The 20,974-nt window shown below is 36.2% G+C and overlaps 1 protein-coding gene across 1 annotated transcript in view; it reads left to right on the plus strand.

Moving 5' to 3' along the window:
• Positions 1-20,974, plus strand: part of LOC139139263 (kinesin-like protein KIF2A) — a 43,012-nt gene that overhangs the window by 14,914 nt on the left and 7,124 nt on the right. The window contains exons 3-12 of the mRNA XM_070708111.1: positions 2,033-2,192; positions 11,843-11,974; positions 12,872-12,981; positions 13,846-13,941; positions 15,477-15,531; positions 16,414-16,576; positions 17,132-17,222; positions 19,095-19,250; positions 19,927-20,069; positions 20,431-20,552. Coding sequence (XP_070564212.1) covers positions 2,033-2,192; positions 11,843-11,974; positions 12,872-12,981; positions 13,846-13,941; positions 15,477-15,531; positions 16,414-16,576; positions 17,132-17,222; positions 19,095-19,250; positions 19,927-20,069; positions 20,431-20,552 — 1,228 coding nt within the window. The remainder of the gene's footprint in view (positions 1-2,032; positions 2,193-11,842; positions 11,975-12,871; positions 12,982-13,845; positions 13,942-15,476; positions 15,532-16,413; positions 16,577-17,131; positions 17,223-19,094; positions 19,251-19,926; positions 20,070-20,430; positions 20,553-20,974) is intronic.

Genomic DNA, 20,974 nt, shown 5'->3' on the forward strand with positions numbered 1-20,974 from the left:
TGGTCGCTGTGTGGCCATTGTGTTACGTTTTTTTTTCATTTACAGAACTATAACTCAGACATGTATCAAGCAAATTTATACAAAGTTAGTACAAGGAGATTGACTTATGTCATACATATGCACGTCAATTTGTTTTGTGATATGATCCAATATGGCTGCCGTGTGACCATTTTGTTATGATTTTTCATGTACAGAGTTATAACTCAGGCATATCTCAACCGATTTTATTCAAAGTTGGTACAAGGACATTGACTTATGTCATACATATGCACGTTGATTTGTTTTGTGATACGATCCAATATGGCTGCATGGCAGCCATTTTGTTACAATTTTTTCATGTCCTTAGCCAAAACTAGGGCAAGTCTCAACCGATTTTATTCACCGATTTTATTCAAACTTAGTAAAAGGACATCAAAGACCAAACTCATGAAGAGGACTCTATCCTCTCTGAGGACTTGTAATCAAAATACCCATTAACAAGTGGGGACTGTGTCATCTACGATGACTTGTTTGTTGATATGTCCAATCTAGTGTATTAGGGACATGGAAGAATTTAGTAACTGTCATAACACGTGACACAAGCCTACATATAGGTGTCTGTGTGTTTGGTAGAGATTGCACATAGCGGTGTATATACATACCTTGTCGGAAAGGGGGATTTAAATGTTTACTGCTCTGACAGTTGTTTACGCTGAACACTTAATTACAATAGTTGACATGCTTTCAACTTTTCACCTTTGGTTAATATTTCAAAAATGGCAATTTAAACGACAGGCTCTTGCTTTACACGTTGTCAAGAATTTGGCCACAATCACAATTGAAAGAACTGTTTTATCAGTCTGTCTCACAGATATAGCTTTGATACACACTCTGACTCAGAGTTTGTGTTGGAGATATATCTGTGACATGCCCAATAGTGCTTATGTTAGAATGTATGAACATGAATCCATAAACCATCAGTATGCTTCTGCTGGTGTACCATATGGCAGAGTTTGTCATCTACACTTTGTCGTTCCTTTCTCAAATTCTCCACTTGGCTGTGCTATCTAATGACAGCAAAAAAAAATCGAGAACTTAATGGAATTGAATTCATTCGCAATTCAATAACATTAAAATTACATTTATTTCTAAGTCAGTTGTTAGCTTTTTTATGCATACTACATTGCATTGCAAATTATCAATTGGAAACAGTCATGCCAGTATATGAGAGATATTAACACGTTACACCCATGATTGGTAGTGCCATAGTCCACCCAGCATGTCTTGGATCAATGCCCAGTGAGTACACACTTTGGTTGCATGGTATTAGTAATCCCAGCTGTTGCTCTGTATCTCCTGATGCTTTGCTCATGCTGTAGCGTTTAGTAATTAAAGTAACAATGTTATGTCTGTGTATTATAATACCAGTCTCACGCTTTTGTGTTGTAGTTGTGCCAACAAGTGCCTGCTGTACAGTGTTACTGAACACCAATAATGCTTTTCTGTCAAATTTTGTGTGAATGTATAGGATATAGCTTTCCAAAGATTTTCCTTGATTATTCAGTGATTGAGAGTTAGTGGCATTGTCTTGCTTCATAAGACAGGTAACTTTCATAACCAAGGCAGTAGTGTTGTGTTATGTGAGAGGTGAATACATTTGATGGACCCCCTGGGCTCAGCATAGAGGTACATGTAATCATTGTAAAGATGGTAGACTGGTCATGGAAGACCTACAAAGACATGTACACGTATTGTCATTAGAGCAATGCAAAAATATTCTCTTTGTTCTGACCAATATTTACTTTTCAACTTGTACAAAGATTGCTGTATGTCATGATTCTTCTATGTAAGGCCTGTACTGACAGAGGTCATCCAAGAAAGTGTTAAATTTTCAGTGTTTGTGTTTCATTCTCAAAAAATTGTCATCTTTTGATGATTTCACATCGTATTCATTTAAGTGATTTGTATCGCCATATGTATACTCACAGTCCATTCATTTATATTCCATTTATGGTATTTAACATTATGATTTTTGTTCTGACTTTGCTATCAGATCGACTTGGACGCCATCCTCTCCCTGAACCCAGAGCTACAGATGCAGAAACCGCCGCCTCCAGCCAGACCCATCAGCAAGAAGAGTGGCCGGGGCGATGCCAACATCACCACACTCGAAGACAACAAGCCATCAAAGCAGGCTAGGCATGAAAGTCGGAGTAAGTGAAATACATGGAGTAACAATATATGCCCTTTGGCACCATGCACCACCTCCCTATATGCACACAGACCAGCTGGTACAGCTATCATGTACAATTCAAGTGTTTAGGGGATTGAGGTGATACAGTTTAGCTGGGTTCATATCTCCAACATAGCACGTTGGGACTATCATGAGTGATATGAAAAAGTATGCAACAGTACACCCTCTCCAAATATAGATTTTTTAAAACTCTGAGTCAATTTCCAAAATTGTCTGATTTTTATGAGTCAGCCTGGCCCCATAACTGTCAGATTAAAATACGTTGAGAGACGTCTAATGAATCAGTTGTGTACCATTTCCATGTTGAGTTCACATCAGTGCCATGTTCCAGACACTAATAAGTAAGTTCTATTGTTTCTTGTATTTCATCTGTACTGTATTTGTTGGTATTGTTTGGTTGCCATTCATACTTGAGGACATCTGAGATAGGAACAAAGGCAAACATGGACTGTAGATTACAGCATTGCATTTGTAACGTACAGTGTACTTGATCTTAATCCTTACCTCCAGATGTAGAGTTCATGTTTTGTCAAAGCAGATCAGACTTGCCAAAGCAGTTTTGAGTATACAGGGTATAGATTTTGAAACACACACTATGTTGGCGTATAATGGAATAATCAAGAAAGTGTTGCATGTATGAACAAAGGATTTCCATGTTATGGATGTGTATGTACATGTAGCAATATTTGTGATGACAGCATAATCCTAGTTTGTGTTGCATGACTTACTTACATTTTCAGTTCCCTGTCAGAGAGTAGGCCGGCATGTTTTATCAGGTTTAATAGCATGAGGAGATTGTTATTTCCAAGGTCATGTTAATGAGCCAATGTTTGCAATTTAGCAAACATTAGTGTGTTGCCTTGATTTTTTCCAACCTCAGGCCACTTGTGAAGATTACGCTGCTTGATCAGCCTAGAAACTCAGGAATCTTTTGTTGCAGAAGCTGGCAAAACTCTAGTTGTTGTTTCCCGTCAATTTATGAGTATTGCTGTTATATGGAAATAGAATAACTATTGCAACAAAAAGGAACAGGAAGGTCAACAGCAATATCCGTATGAAAGACGATCTTTCCGGTACATTGAGATTTCAGGGACATGCCAAGTGTACATGTAATTCACTTGGCCATCCAAAAAGGGACACTTTCTAATCTGTGAAGTGGAACTTGGAAAGTTTTATCCTCTTCTAGTCAGTTTGACCATCTTTGAGAACAAGTATCTTCCAGAAGGGAGCCAAATTTGGATTCACAAAATTACAAAATTATGCCAAGTGTAATTTTAATGTTTCACAACTACCCCTTGATAGTCAAAGTACTGATGAATTTTTGACATTGGATAGATAACATACATGTACATGTACATGTACATAGTAAATGGACTTTGCTTATTGATAACTTTGGCTGCAATTTCATAGAGTATTGTATAATAATAGCATGCTGTGTTTTTGTCCAGCTTACAAAGTTTGCAATGGAGAAGAAGATATTTTTGGCTTAATAATTGCCAGGAACAAGAAATTCTCTGTAAATTTGTCATTACATGTAGCTCTGCTGTAGTAAAGACCATGAACTCATATGGTATTTTTGTGCATTGAAGGACTGAAGCTAAACATACGTGTATATTTCTGCCATCATTTCAGATTTGAGATGCTCAGAAAATAGTGCTTGTTCAAGTTTTCTCATTCTCCATGTCTTGTCGCCAAAGTCATTATCAGAAACTTAGTACCATATGTACATGTAGCTATCGTCCCACCAAACGTGTCCTTCCCAAACTTATTCATATTCTAAATTTATGAACAGATTGTTATCAAGGGTACCAAGACTACCTGCATGAGTGTGCAGGTTTTTTCACCACATACAATGACATAAACATGTTTCATCTCGGCCATCTGAATGGGTTGTTAAGGAGGTACGCTACCATTCCAAAAAATGTTGGGACATTCTTGAAGTTGACTTTTCTGAAATAATCTTTATGAGTACATTGCAAAGATATGAAAAAAATATGGGGTACCCATGCAAAATTTTTGAAAAAACACATGCCAATATTGACAGAAAACCACTAAATCTCCCATTTTGCGGAATTTGCACTTACCAGCAGAATCTTTATTTTATCGCAAACGATTAACAGATCCCAGTGTGCATACCACATTTTTGCATTGCCAGGACAGCTGCATTAGGACAATCAACTAAAATTTTTGATGTCTTGTCTTAAAAATAGTGACAATGTCACTGGTCGCTCCCATATAGTTATCAAACAAGCTAAAATCAAGCTAAAAGATTTTTTTATCACAAATAGAAACAATTCCCCCAATAAAATAAAATTATACAAATTTCACCAGAATTTGATCAAATCTTACTGACGTCACCCGTAAAAACCTCTACACTAAGTTTCAACTCAATCGGACGTGTGGTTTCAGAGTTAAAAAAAAATTTTTGATCAAAAATGAAAAAAATAGCCAAAAAATGCAAATATGCAAATTTCACCACGATTTGCCCAGATTTGAGAAAGGTCACTCCTATGCACTTCCATACCAAGTTTCAAATCAATCAGACTTGTGGTTTCAGAGAAGAAGATTTTTTGACCAAAAATGGGAGAAAATTACAAAAAAATTCATGAAAAATAGCAAGTCCAAGATACTGACCCAAGATGTGCACAATCATTTCAGGTCAGCCCAAAGTACTTACATGCTAATTTTTCATCTAATCTGCTCAGTGGCTATTGAGATTTTCAATAAAATGTAAACTTGTAAACATATATACATATGGCTATGGGAGCTAACAAACGACCCAATGGTCGACAGAGCTCTGCTGTGCTATGAAGAGAGCAACGTTTTGTGACATATGTATTGATGAAGAAGGTTGAGATCTTTGATAGCTCATTTCAGGATGGCCTGACCTAAATGGCAAATTAGCTGCAAAAATACAAAATTGATGATTTCATCATAATTATGTATAAAAATGTATACCAAATATCAAAGCTATCACATGAGTAACTTTTGAGAAACAAATATTTTGACCAAAAACGGCAAAAACTGACCCAAAAATACAAAAATTGAAGATTTCATCAAATTTCACTATATCACACTAAGAGAACCCCCAGGAACCTGTATACCAAATATCAAAGGCATCAGACAAGTAGTTTTTGAGAAACACATTTTTTGACCAAAAATGGCAAAAATTGCACCAAAAATACAAAATTGCAGATTTCATCATATATTCTGTATATCATATTTAGTTTATCTGTAGGAACCTGTATACCAAATATCAAAGCTGTCAGACGAGCGGTTTTGATGAAATAAATTTTTGACCAAAAATGACAAAAAAATTCCTTAAAAATACAGATTTGCTTATTTCATCACAATTTGAACAAATCCAAGTTGGGCTATCCCTAGGGACCTGTATACCAAATATCAAAGCTGTCAGACGAGCGGTTTTGATGAAATAAATTTTTGACCAAAATGACAAAAAAATTCCTTAAAAATACAGATTTGCATATTTCATCACAATTTGAACAAATCCAAGTTGGGCTATCCCTAGGGACCTGTATACCAAATATCAAAGCTGTCTGACCAGCGGTTATGAAGAAGGAGATTTTTTACCAAAAACGCCTTTTTTGGCACTAATTTGCATATTTTTGGCAATGACAACTTCATTTGAACAAAATCTCATCTACAGCCCATCATCCATGTACACACCAAATATCAAGATGAAATGTGCAGCGGTTTTGGAGTTTTTGATGTTGACGGACAGACATACAGACATACAGACATACAGACATACAGACACACAGACATACAGACATACATACATACAGACATTTTCCTAGCCTATAAGAATAGCTTCCATTGCCATATATACATATGGCTATGGGAGCTAAAAATTAAATATTACCCCTAAATTTATCATTTAACTGTAAAATTAGTCGTTTTTAAAATATAAACTCATATAAATGCACAAAATAATTTTCAAAATGTTAAAAAGTACAGCAATATCTATCAAACAGACAGTGTTCTTTGATTTAGAAGCAAAAAAAGTTGGGGTCACCATGCAAATTTTCTTACTAAACAGCAAAAAGTGACGAAAAAAGGTGAATTTTGTTAGACCTGAGATTTGACCCTCTAGCTTACTGATATTATGTCAGAGCTACAATTGTTAATTATTCTCTACTGATCTTTCAAAATAAAAAATAACTGTCGATTTTTCAGTGCAAAAATATAATTTCGGTTGTTTTGATTCATAAAAACTTCTGAAAGAAATATTATAAGGTCACTAGCATGATTTTTTGCCATTTTGTCCCTGATATTCACGCTCACCAGGTTAGGTAGTCTAAAAGGAACATGTACAATCTTCTGGACAAAAGAGGGCGCTCTCCTATATAGAATGGTAGCGTACTATGTTAACAAACATTCTATAAAATGAACCAGCAAAAACAAAATATTTCACAGACGATGAAGTTAGTGTAGGTAGACCAATAATTGCCCCGCAATGATCATGAAATGAATAATTACAGCCATATCAGAGGATGAGATCATGTCTGCCAGTGTATTATTATTGCTGATATTGAAATTCTCTTGTCCAATAGCATATGGGCACAAACTGCAAATTTTGGATCCTTTCCAATAACAGGTAATGTTTAAAAAAAGCAAAGGTGCCAGAGTCAAAACAATGATGCCCTGGTTGCTTTTGTAGTGTCTGGCAAACAAAAGATCTCGCTGTGTCAATACATGAACGTTGTACTCGGATGTAGGTAGAGTAAACCCTCGCTATATGCTATTTGTGAGTCACTCCAAAAGAACCACCCTCCACCCACCCAACCACTATCTTTATCTGATTGTCACATATGCTTACACAATATAATTAATGAGCTCCTTTGTTTGAGATACTATCATGCAAATACGTGTTCATTAATTTCTTCTCAGTTGTTCAAAAATGTGAATTTCAGAATATTTGATTGATTAAAATCTTCACGTCGTGAAAAAAATTTGGAAAAACATTAGAAACCTTCCAGAACAGGAAATAGCATTTGATGAATTGTTACCATCATGTAATCTGATACTTTTGTAACAATGATTTATTTCCATTTATTTATTATCAAGGCTAGCCGCTCATATCCAGCCCGTTATTTTGTTGTTAAGGGTACATGTAACTTGAAACAGAGCAATTACATGCTATGTTACCAAATAGCAGTGAACTTCCATTCCAGTGTTTCTGTAAGGCAGCCACTGGTACCCCAGTAGTTCATTCACATCATGTCATACTAAAATATTGTACCTTTTCATAGGAATAAATTATTTGATTTGCAGTTGTGTGTTTTCACAAATTAGCAAACCATAATGAGAGCAATCATGGACTGATCAATGATGTACTTGCGGAGTGTTACTATTTCTGTAGGCAGAGATGCATGGATATTTGACGTTTTTAGCGTGGTGAGACCATGCAGCAATTGATACTGGCTGTAGGTGTGATTAATAATGCTGCAAGGATTGCCATGCTTGTATGGCTTCCTTTCAGATACGGTGTCTGAATAAGTGTGCCATTTTGAGACTCATGTTCCAAATTAAAGATGCTGGTCCTTTGCAGTGTTCACTTCCTCTCACACAAAGGTAAAAACCCTAGGATTATGCCCAGCCATTAGTTGAATATCTCATACAGAACCTTTTAATTCTCAATAGTTGCCGTGAGTCAGCTTCAATGTAAAGTTGTTTTACAATTTCTCCTTCCACAAACCCTCTTCCTTTTTTGCTGCTCCCATTACCGATACTCTGTGATTACATATCTGTGAAAAACCGACCCCTCCAAAGTTGAACGAGACCACTTTTACAACTTCTTCAGTGTCATTGTGCAGAAAAAAGTTTCACCTCTGCTGTTGTAATATGTAACCTTTTTTTCCTTCCATTTTGTAAGTCTATAGATACATTTGTATAAAAGAGCACTGTCATTGCCCCTGGCATCTTCAGTTCAACCAACATTAATCCAGCATATTGAAATAATGGACCAGCCTCCTTTTGTCATTTGTACTCTGATCTGAAGGGCTCCTTAACAGGGTCATTTGGTGTGGGTGTATTTTGTACCAGGTACACAAATCAAACACAGTGCTCTTGACAAAGACGACACTTGTGTTCTGCGATGATACATTGTCAGTTCAATCCACTTGTCCTCTGAAACGCTCTGCACTATGAATACAGTCTTGATGCATTGCTAAGAGATTGTAGCCACAAAAACCCATGGGATCGCACGGATAGCATTTTCACATCACAGAATGTAAACAAACTGTAGATTCAAATAATTTGTTACCTGGAGACTTAATCTCATTTTATATTTTTTTGTAATTCACTGATTCCCGTAATTTAATATTCAAAATTGAGGAGGCCAGTGTCATATTTGATCAGATTAGTTTAATGTATAACTAAAAATTAGATAACAGAGATACCTGTTCTGGTTCTACTGATAGATATGTGTTCAAAAGTGGCATCTTCGAAAAGAGTATGGGCTCTCAAAGTCGAGCAATTTTTTGTATTATTTCTAAAGAAAGCAGCAGTTTATTAAATCAATTGAGAGGGAATTTTTGCAAAATTTATTTGGCACATGTACTTTGTCATTTATTATTCCAGTGTCTTTTGTACACTCATTTGACCATTTTACCTCTATGTGTTAAAGAGAAAATGGAGGTTGGTGTACCTTTGTGGTACATGGTCACTGTTTGTGACCGCAGCCAATACATGTACAGGCCTACATTGTACATGTATGCTAACAGCTTTTGACTGTCTGCAATAAATAGGGGACATATCAATGGAGTCTTTTAAGCTTAAACTTATCATTGGATAGTGATAGTCTAGAAATTGAATCGTATATGCTGTGAGTGAAGAATCAGACATTATCAATTTAATGCCTCATTTTCAGCAATTTGCTTAAAAACTGCATCCATCATTACACAATAGGTGCATAGTACATGTACATGTACTGATTTGCTACACATACTTCCTTATACATGCATTGTACAATATTTTGGGTATGTACACTGAAATAAGCTCAGTAACATTTCTTTGAAAAATTGCTTTTATTGTGAAATACATGATTTCTGCTCTTTTGGTATAAAGAATTAAAAGCAAAAAATAAGTATTGTCCATCAGACATGTTCCAATTTGTTAACACAGTATATTTGATGTGTTTGGTTTTTACTGTGTTATTGTTTAATTTTTGAAATGTCATGTGAAGATCCACAATGGGATCTGTGAATTACAGCTTGTATCATTGTAGAGAAGGTTTTGAAAAGGATCTGAAACTTGTACATGCACATGTATGAGGTAAATCAGGCATACAGCCATTCATATATGTGCATTATACTGCATTTTACAGTAAGACTAGTTGTCCTGATTCGGTTGAAACATGTCTGGTCATATCAGGGTTTTTTACGAGCCATTTTGCGTTGTACAATGATAAGCAGAAAGCACACTCCCACAGACATTCATTTCATAGTCAGTACATAACCCCAAGATCAACAGCCCACAACAACTGAAAATTCACAAGAATTACAAGCAATCCCGCTGGATTATCAAATGAGATGAAAAATAATGATAATTCCTTAAATTTCACAAGCAAACAAATGCACTCAGTGTACTTTTTCATCATAACAAAATTAATCACAGCACACCAATATGTAAGATTGATATCAGATACTTTAATTCTAGGTGACTTTAGAACTAATATTTCAAACAGGTATTAATGTTTTTGTTCATGTTGTCTGTATATGTTACATATCACTAGTGTTACATTGACATATTTAATACTAACCGTGTTTCTGTCTTTTGTTTTCATGTTTGTTACCTCAAAAAAATAAAGATGATTATGGTAAATGTTTTAATCTTTCGGATGTTTTTAGTGAAAATTATTGTGGTGTTTAAGGGAATATTTTCTACCTTTTTCAAAGTGCATGCACCCTTAATGTGGCTGTAAAATGTAGTGGCCATGCACTGTGGCAGTATTTAAAGTGCTTATGTGTGTGTTTAGCAGATGTTGACCCCTCCCTTGTCTGATATGAAGAATTCTTGGTGGCTTTAAAAAATCTAACATGTATCCTTTGCTTTGAGTTTATATGTTTCTTATGATCTTTGTGTAATACTTTGAATTATCTGCAAATCCAATATTTCAAAATGTTTTTTTTCCTGTGAAAGGTGAATCTGTAAACTCCATTTGCTTTGTACAAGCTAAGAAGTTGATTTGTACATGTATCTCTGAGACAAAGACAAAAAATCACAATTCTCGTACCGTCCTTCAAGTCTGCCGTAATGTTCCTACAATCTGCAAAAATGAATATCAAAATATCAAAATGAAAAATGGTTTCGGTTAAACTTGACATTGTCAATCACAAGTTCATGCCAGTGCTAATATACTGTGTGAGATTTACCCGTGAATTGCTGGTGGATAACAAGGTGTTGCACTATCAAGCTTCCAATGTCTCATATGCATGCTCCCAGGCTTTCACTGCTGAACACTGAGTTTAAAAACCCAGTCAAAACACTTTGTGGAACTGGAAGGGAGCCAAGAGAAGCTGTAATGGCTTTGTGCATGAATAATTATGGTAGAACCCACTGAGCACTGCTTTTGTCTTCTGACTTATTGAAGTGGTTCTCTGACTATGCATATTGTCTGGTGCTAAATGTCATGCAGTCTTCATATTTAACAGGTAGCTTTGTAAATTTAACCACAGTATGAAATGCATCTGTATCATATAAATATTGTTAATTGTGTTTAAATCTAATTGAATGATTTTTAATATATTTTATGTCAAATGTGTAAGGTGTATCATGTGGAATCTATTATTATGAATTTTGAAAAAGTATCATTTTATACACACATGAGTAATAAATTATGTATGGAATTTTCTATTTATATATATGTCCTGTGGTAAAGTCTCTGGTGTTTTGAAGCTTGTTCCTTTTTATGTGAAAATGCTTTCTGTGTATCACAGTTCTTATTGGTGTCAGTGATTCTCTACATGTGTATCCACTGCATACGTGTATACACAGTCACTTTTGCCTTTATCTTACCTTTTTATGAACATACAGGAATTATGCCAAGTGCAGAATGTCTTGCATATTGTTTTTTCTTTTTTTTTGTAATTTTTGTGCTGTGTATGTGGTGACTTTGCCATATGTAGTTTCTTTGATGCTGTGTGTAAATTTAATTTGCACTCCATGTTATAATTCCCTCACCTTGAATAATAAAACATATCTGCACATTAACATGTGGATGTTTTGAATATTCAGCTCCTCAAATGTGATTAATAGTCTTTTACTGTAATACCTTTCTATTAACACCAACTCTCAGCTTATGCCTTGTAATCTGCACGTGTAGTATTTGTATGCTGCTCTCTTCATAAACACATCATCAACCCTTCTCTCTCTTGGTTTGGTTGTTGCCACAACATTTATGCTACTGTGAAATGTTCAAAGTCCTGTTGATTCGGAAATTTTAATGTCTATTTTCCTGTTAAATTATTTATGAATATTGAAGACCATAAGGTTTTATTCTACACCCATTTCAAAACACATGCCAGTGATGTTGTAAGCCTTTCTAACACATTCAATAGTGACAGTCTTTTTCTTGTTTCTGTGCAGTACCGTCAATTCGCTCCCGTCCCAGCGTGTCCCGTCCAATGCAGAACGGAGGGGAACCACCAGCGCCGGCTCCTGCGCCAGCACCAGCGCCAGCCCCAGCAGTACAGGCCTTAAAAAAGGATTCAGCTAGTGGTAAGTTTACAGTTTACCGAGGCTTGAATTTAATGTTATTGATAAACATTTGCCCAGATATTTTTATGATCACAGTTTTACCAAGAATTGCCTTGGGACTACAAAATAAGATGTGAAACATTGTGATTACACTAATATCATACTTGTCTCCTTTCCACACATACCGCTATGGTAGTAATATTACATGTATGTTGTACATAGCTCCCCATAGACTGTAGTTTCATCACTCCCATGCTGATTAACAGTTGGAGCAGACAAGACTCATCTTTTACAGTGTGTGTTTGAGTGTGTTTCCCACTGTGGAGAATTCAGCCTAATGTCATTGGCCTTTGCGCCATGGTCTGATTGAACAAACCTCACTTTTATGAGAAAGTTCACATATTAGTATCAAAAGGTGTGTGAGTGAGGACCTAGCAGATGTCTCAGAGGGTGTGTTGTGTCTCACTGTTATTAAAATGCGGTGGCAAGGTCTCTTTGCAGTGTACTTTGCTCATCTACACATTGTATTGTGCTCTCTTTAGTAATGCCATGTAATATTATCCTCAGCTGGCCGCCAATTGAATTGAGAAAGTTCTATAGGCTGCTGGTTCAGTAAGTGAGACAGAAAGGGGCCAGAAAACCTTCAACAATAATGCCCTTCTAGACTGTCATAGCTGCATTGTGTTTGGTCTCTGTTTACCCTCGCAGCTGACCTCATTTTGGAACACTAAGTGCCGGTGCCAGTAGCTTCTGACCCTTGACCTCAAAAGTTTTCACCAACAATGGCATCCAAAGGTACCCTCACTAACAATGGATGTGTGTTCCAAATGCACCAGAGAAACACGTCAAATTTAAGATGTGGGAGTGATCTTTCTATTCAAAACAGACAATTTTTTTTTTCTCTTCTTTGTTGTTCAGCTGCTGCAGCAAGGAGAAGATCAAACTGTGTCAAAGAAATTGAAAAACTTGAAAAGAATCGTAAGGAAAGACGGGCAAGAGCTAAAGAACTGTTGAACCAAAAACAAAGTGTGAGTGGACCCATTAAAAATAAAATGGCGAAATTCTCTGGGAATCAAAGAGGATGTTACATTATGTACAGGAGAAGGAGAAAGTGTTATCAGTGAAAAGAACAGGAAAAATATTCAATATCAACTGAGCAAGGATTTTAAAAAATGACCTAATTTGCATTATGGAAGGCACACACTTGACCACATCCTCCTCATGGCAAAAAAATCTGTGCTTGTGTGAGGGTGCCTGTCATGATAAATAGATACAAAATACCCTCCAAGAAAACCGTGAATTTCAAGTCAGCTTTGTATGGGCCCAGCATTCCTCAGTCTTGAACATACTTTACAAAGACTAGAAGCTGTAAGTTTTTGATGATTTTTTCACTATTTATGTTCTTAATGTCAATCATGTAGTTTCTCGTTCTACTCCCTCTGAAGCTTGTTGAGATAAACTGTGTTCTGTTTGTCAACTCAGCCTGTACATAGATTGCAGCGTTATTGTTGACAAGTGAATTCTGGTCTGGACTACATGTAGAATTCAAATGTGAACAATGACATTGCAGTTTACACGTATACATGCTGTGTTGACAAGCTAAACAGTAGGTGCTTCAACATGCTTTTTAGAGTACAATAAGATCTCACAACTGACACACAAAACAAAAATAGTGAAAAAAAGAATGTCAAGTTCAGCTACTGGCCTTTGAATTTGTTTTACATCAGAAATAAAAAGGAAAACTTTATAGAGTGTATTTCTGACCCTTAGCTGCTTTCATAACTAGCTACACATGCCATCATTTTGTTTTACTACAAAACCACTGTACATATAGCATGTTAATCAACCCTTTGATAATTTCTATCATTTTTGTATGCCTATCACTTCTGTAGGATCCAGATGGTGACGGACCTAATTATGACTTTTTAAAAATGATCCGTGAATTCCGAGAGACTGTGGAATTTCGGCCACTCAGTAACGATGACCCGGTAAGTGTGTGTGAATTTCCATGCACCGTGCAATCATAATTAATGAAGTGAAATGTTAACAGGTTTGAAAAGCATTTAATACTATATAGTTGAAAGAATTGTAACAGTATTGTCATAAGTAGCATCAATAATATAGTCTGATAGTGTTGAGCATAAGGTAGCAAGTGATAACAAGTCCCGTATCTTCTTCAAGAATTTCTTGGAGGGGCAGTCATTTGCGAAAATGGATGCATATGAAATGTAATTCCTTTGTTAAGTTGGTAGGCGGTCAGATACTTGATCACATTCTTGCAAAAAAAGACATGCAAATAAATGGCAGATAAAGTACAAAGCGATGCAAGACAAGCGCAATGATTCATCATGGTATCTGTCATGCTGATGATCAAATATGTTGCACAAGTAAGCCAAGTTCATACACTGTGTATGATTAATGTATGAAGTTGGCATGGTATCTGTATGAAAGAATGATCATTCACCTTTCCAAGAAATAAAGATATTATGATGTTTATATGTCTTTGATGTCCTTTAGGGGTGGGAGGTCAGCACCAGTGAAGGAATCACATTTTGCATTTATGAGTCATTGTGACTGATGACATCCCACTCGGAATACCGATTTTGAAACTCCTTTGGTTTTTTACAGCACAAGTTTTTGATTTGAAAATTCTCATCACTGTCAGTACAAAGGAAGGTCTTAATGCCTTGTCAAACAGCAGTCATCATTATTTTAGGTTTTGCAAAACTTTCACACGTTGCCAAGAATAGAACAGGGTTGCCTCAATGGTGACAAATTACGTACCCTAGCCCTAGCAGTCACTGTCAAATTGATACACACACAAACACCAACCTGACAACAATAACAGCAAGTACAATACAATCAAAGACAATTGTTTGAAGTCAACAATAGTATCATTGTCACAAAGTCAGTAGCCTGGCCATTCAATCTCTGTTTCTTTGTACCATGTATTCAGCTCTTGCCACACCAGAAAGTATGATTTATCCTTCACCCCAGTGTTGCCATCCAACTTGTTTTCAAGGAATAGTTGTAGATGGTCAGATGTGGCCCATGTCACACTTTATCCCTTTGGTTCTCCTCTTTACACTGTGATTGTGAAGATACAGACCTCATAAAAGATCTATAAAGAATTCACAAAACACTCAATTTTTTCTGATGAATGAAGTTAGTGTTCTTTAGCATCACAGGTGCATAAGCTCTATGATTTCCTTTGGGTAATGGAATGTTTGGTTTGAAAGTCTTAACATATTGCCTGAGTCTTTGCAGTAGAACAAAATGTTTTGATGGTAATTTCTATTTACACTCTACAGGGAAAAGTTAAAGAATAATTTTACAATATTTTTTATAGTGAAGGGGTTACACAGTGTAACACATTCCTATGAAGATGAAAATGAAAAACTACCTGAAGTGTGCTTTAATTTGAATTCAATACAGTGTAGATGAGACTGTTTTCTGATTGTATCAACATGTTTCATGCTTTGTCAGACATCACCAGCCATTGAAAGGCACTTTTCCATTTCAGATTGAAGACCACCAGATATGTGTATGTGTGCGGAAGAGACCTTTGAATACAAAAGGTATAAAACAAATTTTAAATTTACATCGAAAGCATGCCATGCTAAATGCTCAAAAATGCTTGTTTGATTCCAAGTGAAACCAATTCATGCTTAAATCAGGCAATTATGAGCCAATTAACTTCAAGAAAACCCCAAATAAGCTTAGAACATTCTGTTGGTGAGTCTAACTATGATAGATGTAAGATGATTCAACAATAATACTGCGATGTGAAGTCTTTGCAGAAAGGCTTGGAGAGGGTCATCGTAGAATATTCCCATATTATTGAATATTATGGATCTTAACATGGCAAGAATATCTCTGCTAATATAAAGTTGGCATGAATTAGTTGTAGCAGTCTTGACTTTGGAAAACTGATACAAAGATAGTGGAATCGTGGACATTGTCAAATGAAATAATTAATATAGGACATGTACTAAGGCCAGATGAAATAAAGTTGTATGGTCTTACCAACCATCCAGATGTGAAATTATTTACAACTGACCCATACTGCATGTAACTTTATGCCGCTTTGTTGATTGAATCATGGAAGAGCTGAATGGAATAACAGTAATATTTATTTCAGTAGATGAAAATTACAACATCAGCAATAATCATTGGAATTTTTCCAAATGCGTAGATTTGTCAAAAGATGCATGCAGTATCAGTATTTTGTTACATTACAGACAGGAAGCTTAATAATGTTAGTGAAGGTGGTGAGGTATGATGCATTACCTCACTTCACCTTGATAGACTAGATTACAGTGGCCATGCGCATAGAAGAGAAAAATTACCAGAGTTTCCATATTGTTCTCCAATTTTTTTCAAATCACACATGTAGCACAAATACGACAATACCGTATGCACAACCATGCCAATTTCTTCTGTGTTCCTTTCAATAACAGAATCAGGAAGGAGAGAAATTGACGTGATTACGATTCCACACAAAGACACAACCATTGTACATGAACCAAAAACCAAAGTAGACCTGACCAAATACCTAGAGAACCAGAACTTCAGATTTGACTATTCCTTTGATGAAAATTCGACCAATGCGATGGTTTACAGGTAAGAAAGCCAGACAAATACCTCTTCAATGTACTGAGAGGTGTCTGTGACAAGGAATTCTGTAGTTATGGCTCTGCCAAGCATTGTAGTGGGCACAATTATAGAAGTGGTATCACCACTAACTGTTGATGTCATACCTGCCATAGACTAGGCACAATAGTCTGATAATAGTAGTGCTAGCTGCAATGTATTGTTAGCACCACCTCTGTAATGGTGTCTTGTAGTGTACTCTACTGTGGTGAGAGATTTTGTCGCTGATAAGTTGAGAACGCAAACACTAGGGATCGATTGAATAGATTTATCATTAGTAGTACAAAGAAAAAATTATTCTGCAAAGAAAGAATTTATCTAGTTCTAATAGAATTGTGTATGTCTTTGCAGGAATGTTTCAGAGCAAAGAGAAATAATCCTCATTCTGAGAAAAAACTACCTTTGATAAATTTTATACATGTATACTGAAAATATGTGATGGCAGTGTCGTTCTTATACATGTAGTATAATGATACAATTGCTGAATGTTTTTACTAAGTCAGTTTTCCCCCTTTTTTGGCACAGATACACTGCCCAGCCTTTAGTAGAAACTATATTTGACCGTGGTATGGCCACCTGTTTTGCGTATGGCCAGACTGGAAGTGGGAAGACTCATGTAAGTTGTATTTCAAATTCTGAATTACTTCTGTCTTGTATTTTCGTAATGCGAAGACTTGAAGGACCTACTCATGACTGAAACTTCTGTGCGAGTCAGAAATGTATGTCAGTACAATGTTGATGACTGAAAAATTGACAGCCAATTGCAGCAGCAAGTATGCTGTTACCTGTTATCTAGTCTGGTTCCCTGCCCCTTTCTACGAAAAGAGTCAGGTATGCGCCATTCTATTCACGGCACTGATTGGACGACACTATGGAACATGTTGATTTGCTAAGGGGAGCACCTGCGTCTGCTGCGTCCGCTGCCGCAGTGTTATATATTGTTTCAAATTTCAAAAACAAACAAAAAACTACCTTGATTCTGTCATTCAGATGAAGTACGCTCTTTCACAAATAAATCACCTCGTACGACGTGTTGTATAATGAAACAGATTGATTTTTGAAGACTTGTGTTACAGTAATGTTCATGTAACTGCCCTCCCTGCTTTGTTACAGAGTTACTGTCAAGGGCGCAGTCATTTCGAACATTCCAGCCTGACATCACGCGCCACACGCATCTGCTATTTTGCCCAAAATCTGGGCGAAATGGCTGCCGCATTCCTGACCCTTTTCGTTAGCACAGCACAGCCAGCGGTAGAAAGTGGGCAGGGAACCAGACTACCAGTTATCAAGTCCCTTGCCTTTGTTTCGTGTACCAAACACACAGATTTTTTACTTCACCAATCGATAAATATTATGATAATTGTTGATGCAAAAAGCAGTGAAACATCCATATTTTTCCTCTCCAAATTATTTTGAATTTTAAACAAGTGGCTGTTGACATTTTAACGCTGGAGACCTTGATTTACCCCATCTGAAAATGCAATGCAATCAGTAATACTGATAACAAACCCTTGAGATGTTTCAGTGTAGACATCTTACATAACCTAGGTAGTTTTTTGATAGGATTTGGATAACTGACTAGTCTGTGATATTCACCATCGTGTGCATAATCTCTATCTGATTTTGAATCAAATGACGCGGAATAATGCCAAACCAAAAGTCAGATTTTGCGTCAGAAGCTGAACACTAGCTTTGCAATCATGCTTGTGATATTCCAAAGCAAGAAACATACTATGAAGTACACATGATGCTATTCATTTGTGAAATATGTGCAAAATCAAATTCAAGACAAAGTTCATTCCTTACTAGATTAGGTGAAAACTATAAAAATAAAAGCATAGTCCATATATGTGTACCAATGGCATCGCAGCTATTTAATTTATTCTAGATAATTACTGCAAGTAGTGTGCACTTGACCCCCACCTTTTATTCTCTGGAAGGTCATATTTTATGTAGTAAAATTTTGATAAGTATGAACCATAATTCCTGCCATCATTGAATAAATGATGTTGTTGCCTGAGGGAAGTTTTGGAATGTTAAACTTTGAATATATTCACCGGTAGATTGTCTTTGACGCACCTTACAAACCCTGGGTCCAATCCTGATTATGAAAACAAGGTTTTCTTAGGGGCCTCCAATAGCTTTTTGAAGCAACTGGACCACCTAAGATTATGTCAGTTTGTAAAAACTTGTCCAGTGTAGGTCTGGCCCTGTTTAATGTATCTTATACAATATGCAATGTTATTTTTGACCAATTAATTCGAGAACTAACTACAATCTATTTGTCAACATTGTAAAATATTGAGCTTGCATGTGTACAGGCTTTGTTGACAACATGAACACCTGGTATGTTGAGACGGTTTTCGAAGGAGTGTAAGAAATTCTAGTTTGCAAGCAGAACACATCTGGAGTTAAAACTAATGGAGCTGTAATGCATGGCTCAAATATTACCGGCACTCAAGGATGTCTTGTCTTGTTTGTTTGACAGACAATGGGTGGTGATTTCAGCGGCAAGGGTCAACAGGACTGCAGTAAAGGTATCTATGCACTGGCGGCCAGGGATGTCTTCAAGCTAATGGCAAAGCCACAGTTCAAGAAAGACCTCAATGTCTGCTGCAGCTTCTTTGAAATTTACAGTGGAAAAGTAAGTGTACTGTACTTTGACACAGAGCATTGAATTAGCCGATATATGCCAAGTCTGATAGATTCTTGCATTTTGATAGAGCCTGGAGTTTTGTGCCAGATACATGTACATGTAGTTCAATTGAGTGCAGTGTTGTAAAAAATAGGAAAAAGCTGTAAATTATCAAATGAGATGAAAAAGTCTGTCAAAACCTATTTTTAGCAAAAACATTTTATCAGTTACTAACGTTGCATACTCTGCTATATGGGAATAATAACTTGATGATAATTTCATTATTTTTCCTTTAGAAAATAAATATATATCCTTCTCCCTTTAAGAATCTTGAAATGCAAAGTACGAGTCCTGCAAACTTAACTCATTGTGTACAATATCCAAAATCTTAATGTGCATAAATGAATTTTAGTGCAGACTAAAATTCATTTGACAAGAATGACATTGGACAAATACGCATTGTAAGCTGTATTTACAAGTTGAGTACTAGACATTTCAACATGACTGTGGGATGAGAGCATGAAACTATTTTATAAACAGTAAAAAATATGGAAAATACAACAAAAATTACGGCTAATGGAGCTTTTAATCAAGGGTAAGATATGCATACTACATTGTACTAAGATTGTTTGAGTTACTATCATAATTCTGGTCTTACAGTCATAAGCGATCTGTTCACTTCCAGGTTTTTGACTTACTGAACAAAAAGACAAAGCTACGAGTGCTTGAAGATGGCAAGCAGCAGGTCCAAGTGGTCGGCCTACAAGAATGTCAAGTTCAAAGTGTTGAAGATGTTCTCAGTCTCATCCAGCATGGAAATGCAGTCAGGTATGTTTTGATGGATTTCTTTGTTGACGCTGTTGTAACAGGATCATTGAAAGTAAGAAAAACATGAGAGTTGTAATGTTTGGATTGTATGCCAGGACAGTGTTGTTTTCTTAGTTCTAATGACTGCTGTGTTTTGCCATAATCATGAATAATTTCATGCTCCAAAACATTCAATTTTGATAATTCAGTGTCACCATGAGAGAAAACACACACAAACTTTTTGACATGCTTCAGAGTAACATGTGAAGAGTAATAACCAGGTGTTTCACTGTAAATTCAAAGGTGTGAAGGACCAGTAGCTGTAACTTGACGATTTGATTATATAGATGATTGACCATGATTAACGATTTTTCACATACAGGACATCTGGTCAGACGTCAGCCAACCAACATTCCTCAAGGTCCCATGCCGTCTTCCAGATTATCCTGAGAAAGAAGACTTCTAAAAAGTTACATGGAAAATTTTCACTTATTGATTTAGCGGGTGAGGAACGTAAAAACTTCTTTGATCAAATTTGAACAGCATGGAATTTTAGTTAACTCACATGCATCATTTGTGCACTAATACCTTCTCCGATCTTTTATCTTGACTGTTTCATGGCAGTGCTCATATGGTGAAAGAGCCAGGCTTCATGTCCTCAGTCAGGAAAAACTTTTTTAGTATTTTTCCATCAATAGGTAAAGGATGGACATTTAGTGAAGTCCAGCAGGATGATGATCAAACTTGAAAAAATGTATGAAAATAAGAAAATAATTGCAAACATGCTGCTTTTGCAAAACAAGTGATTCAACTTGAAAAATTGTGGAATTTTTACAGAAAGGCAAGCTGTTGATTTCTTCCCCCAAACTTCTTTAATCATGAACTGCAGTCGCATTTTATGAGAATGTGTGAAGTTTGCAATGTAT

Source organism: Ptychodera flava, chromosome 8, assembly GCF_041260155.1.
Source record: "Ptychodera flava strain L36383 chromosome 8, AS_Pfla_20210202, whole genome shotgun sequence".
NCBI lineage: Eukaryota > Metazoa > Hemichordata > Enteropneusta > Ptychoderidae > Ptychodera > Ptychodera flava.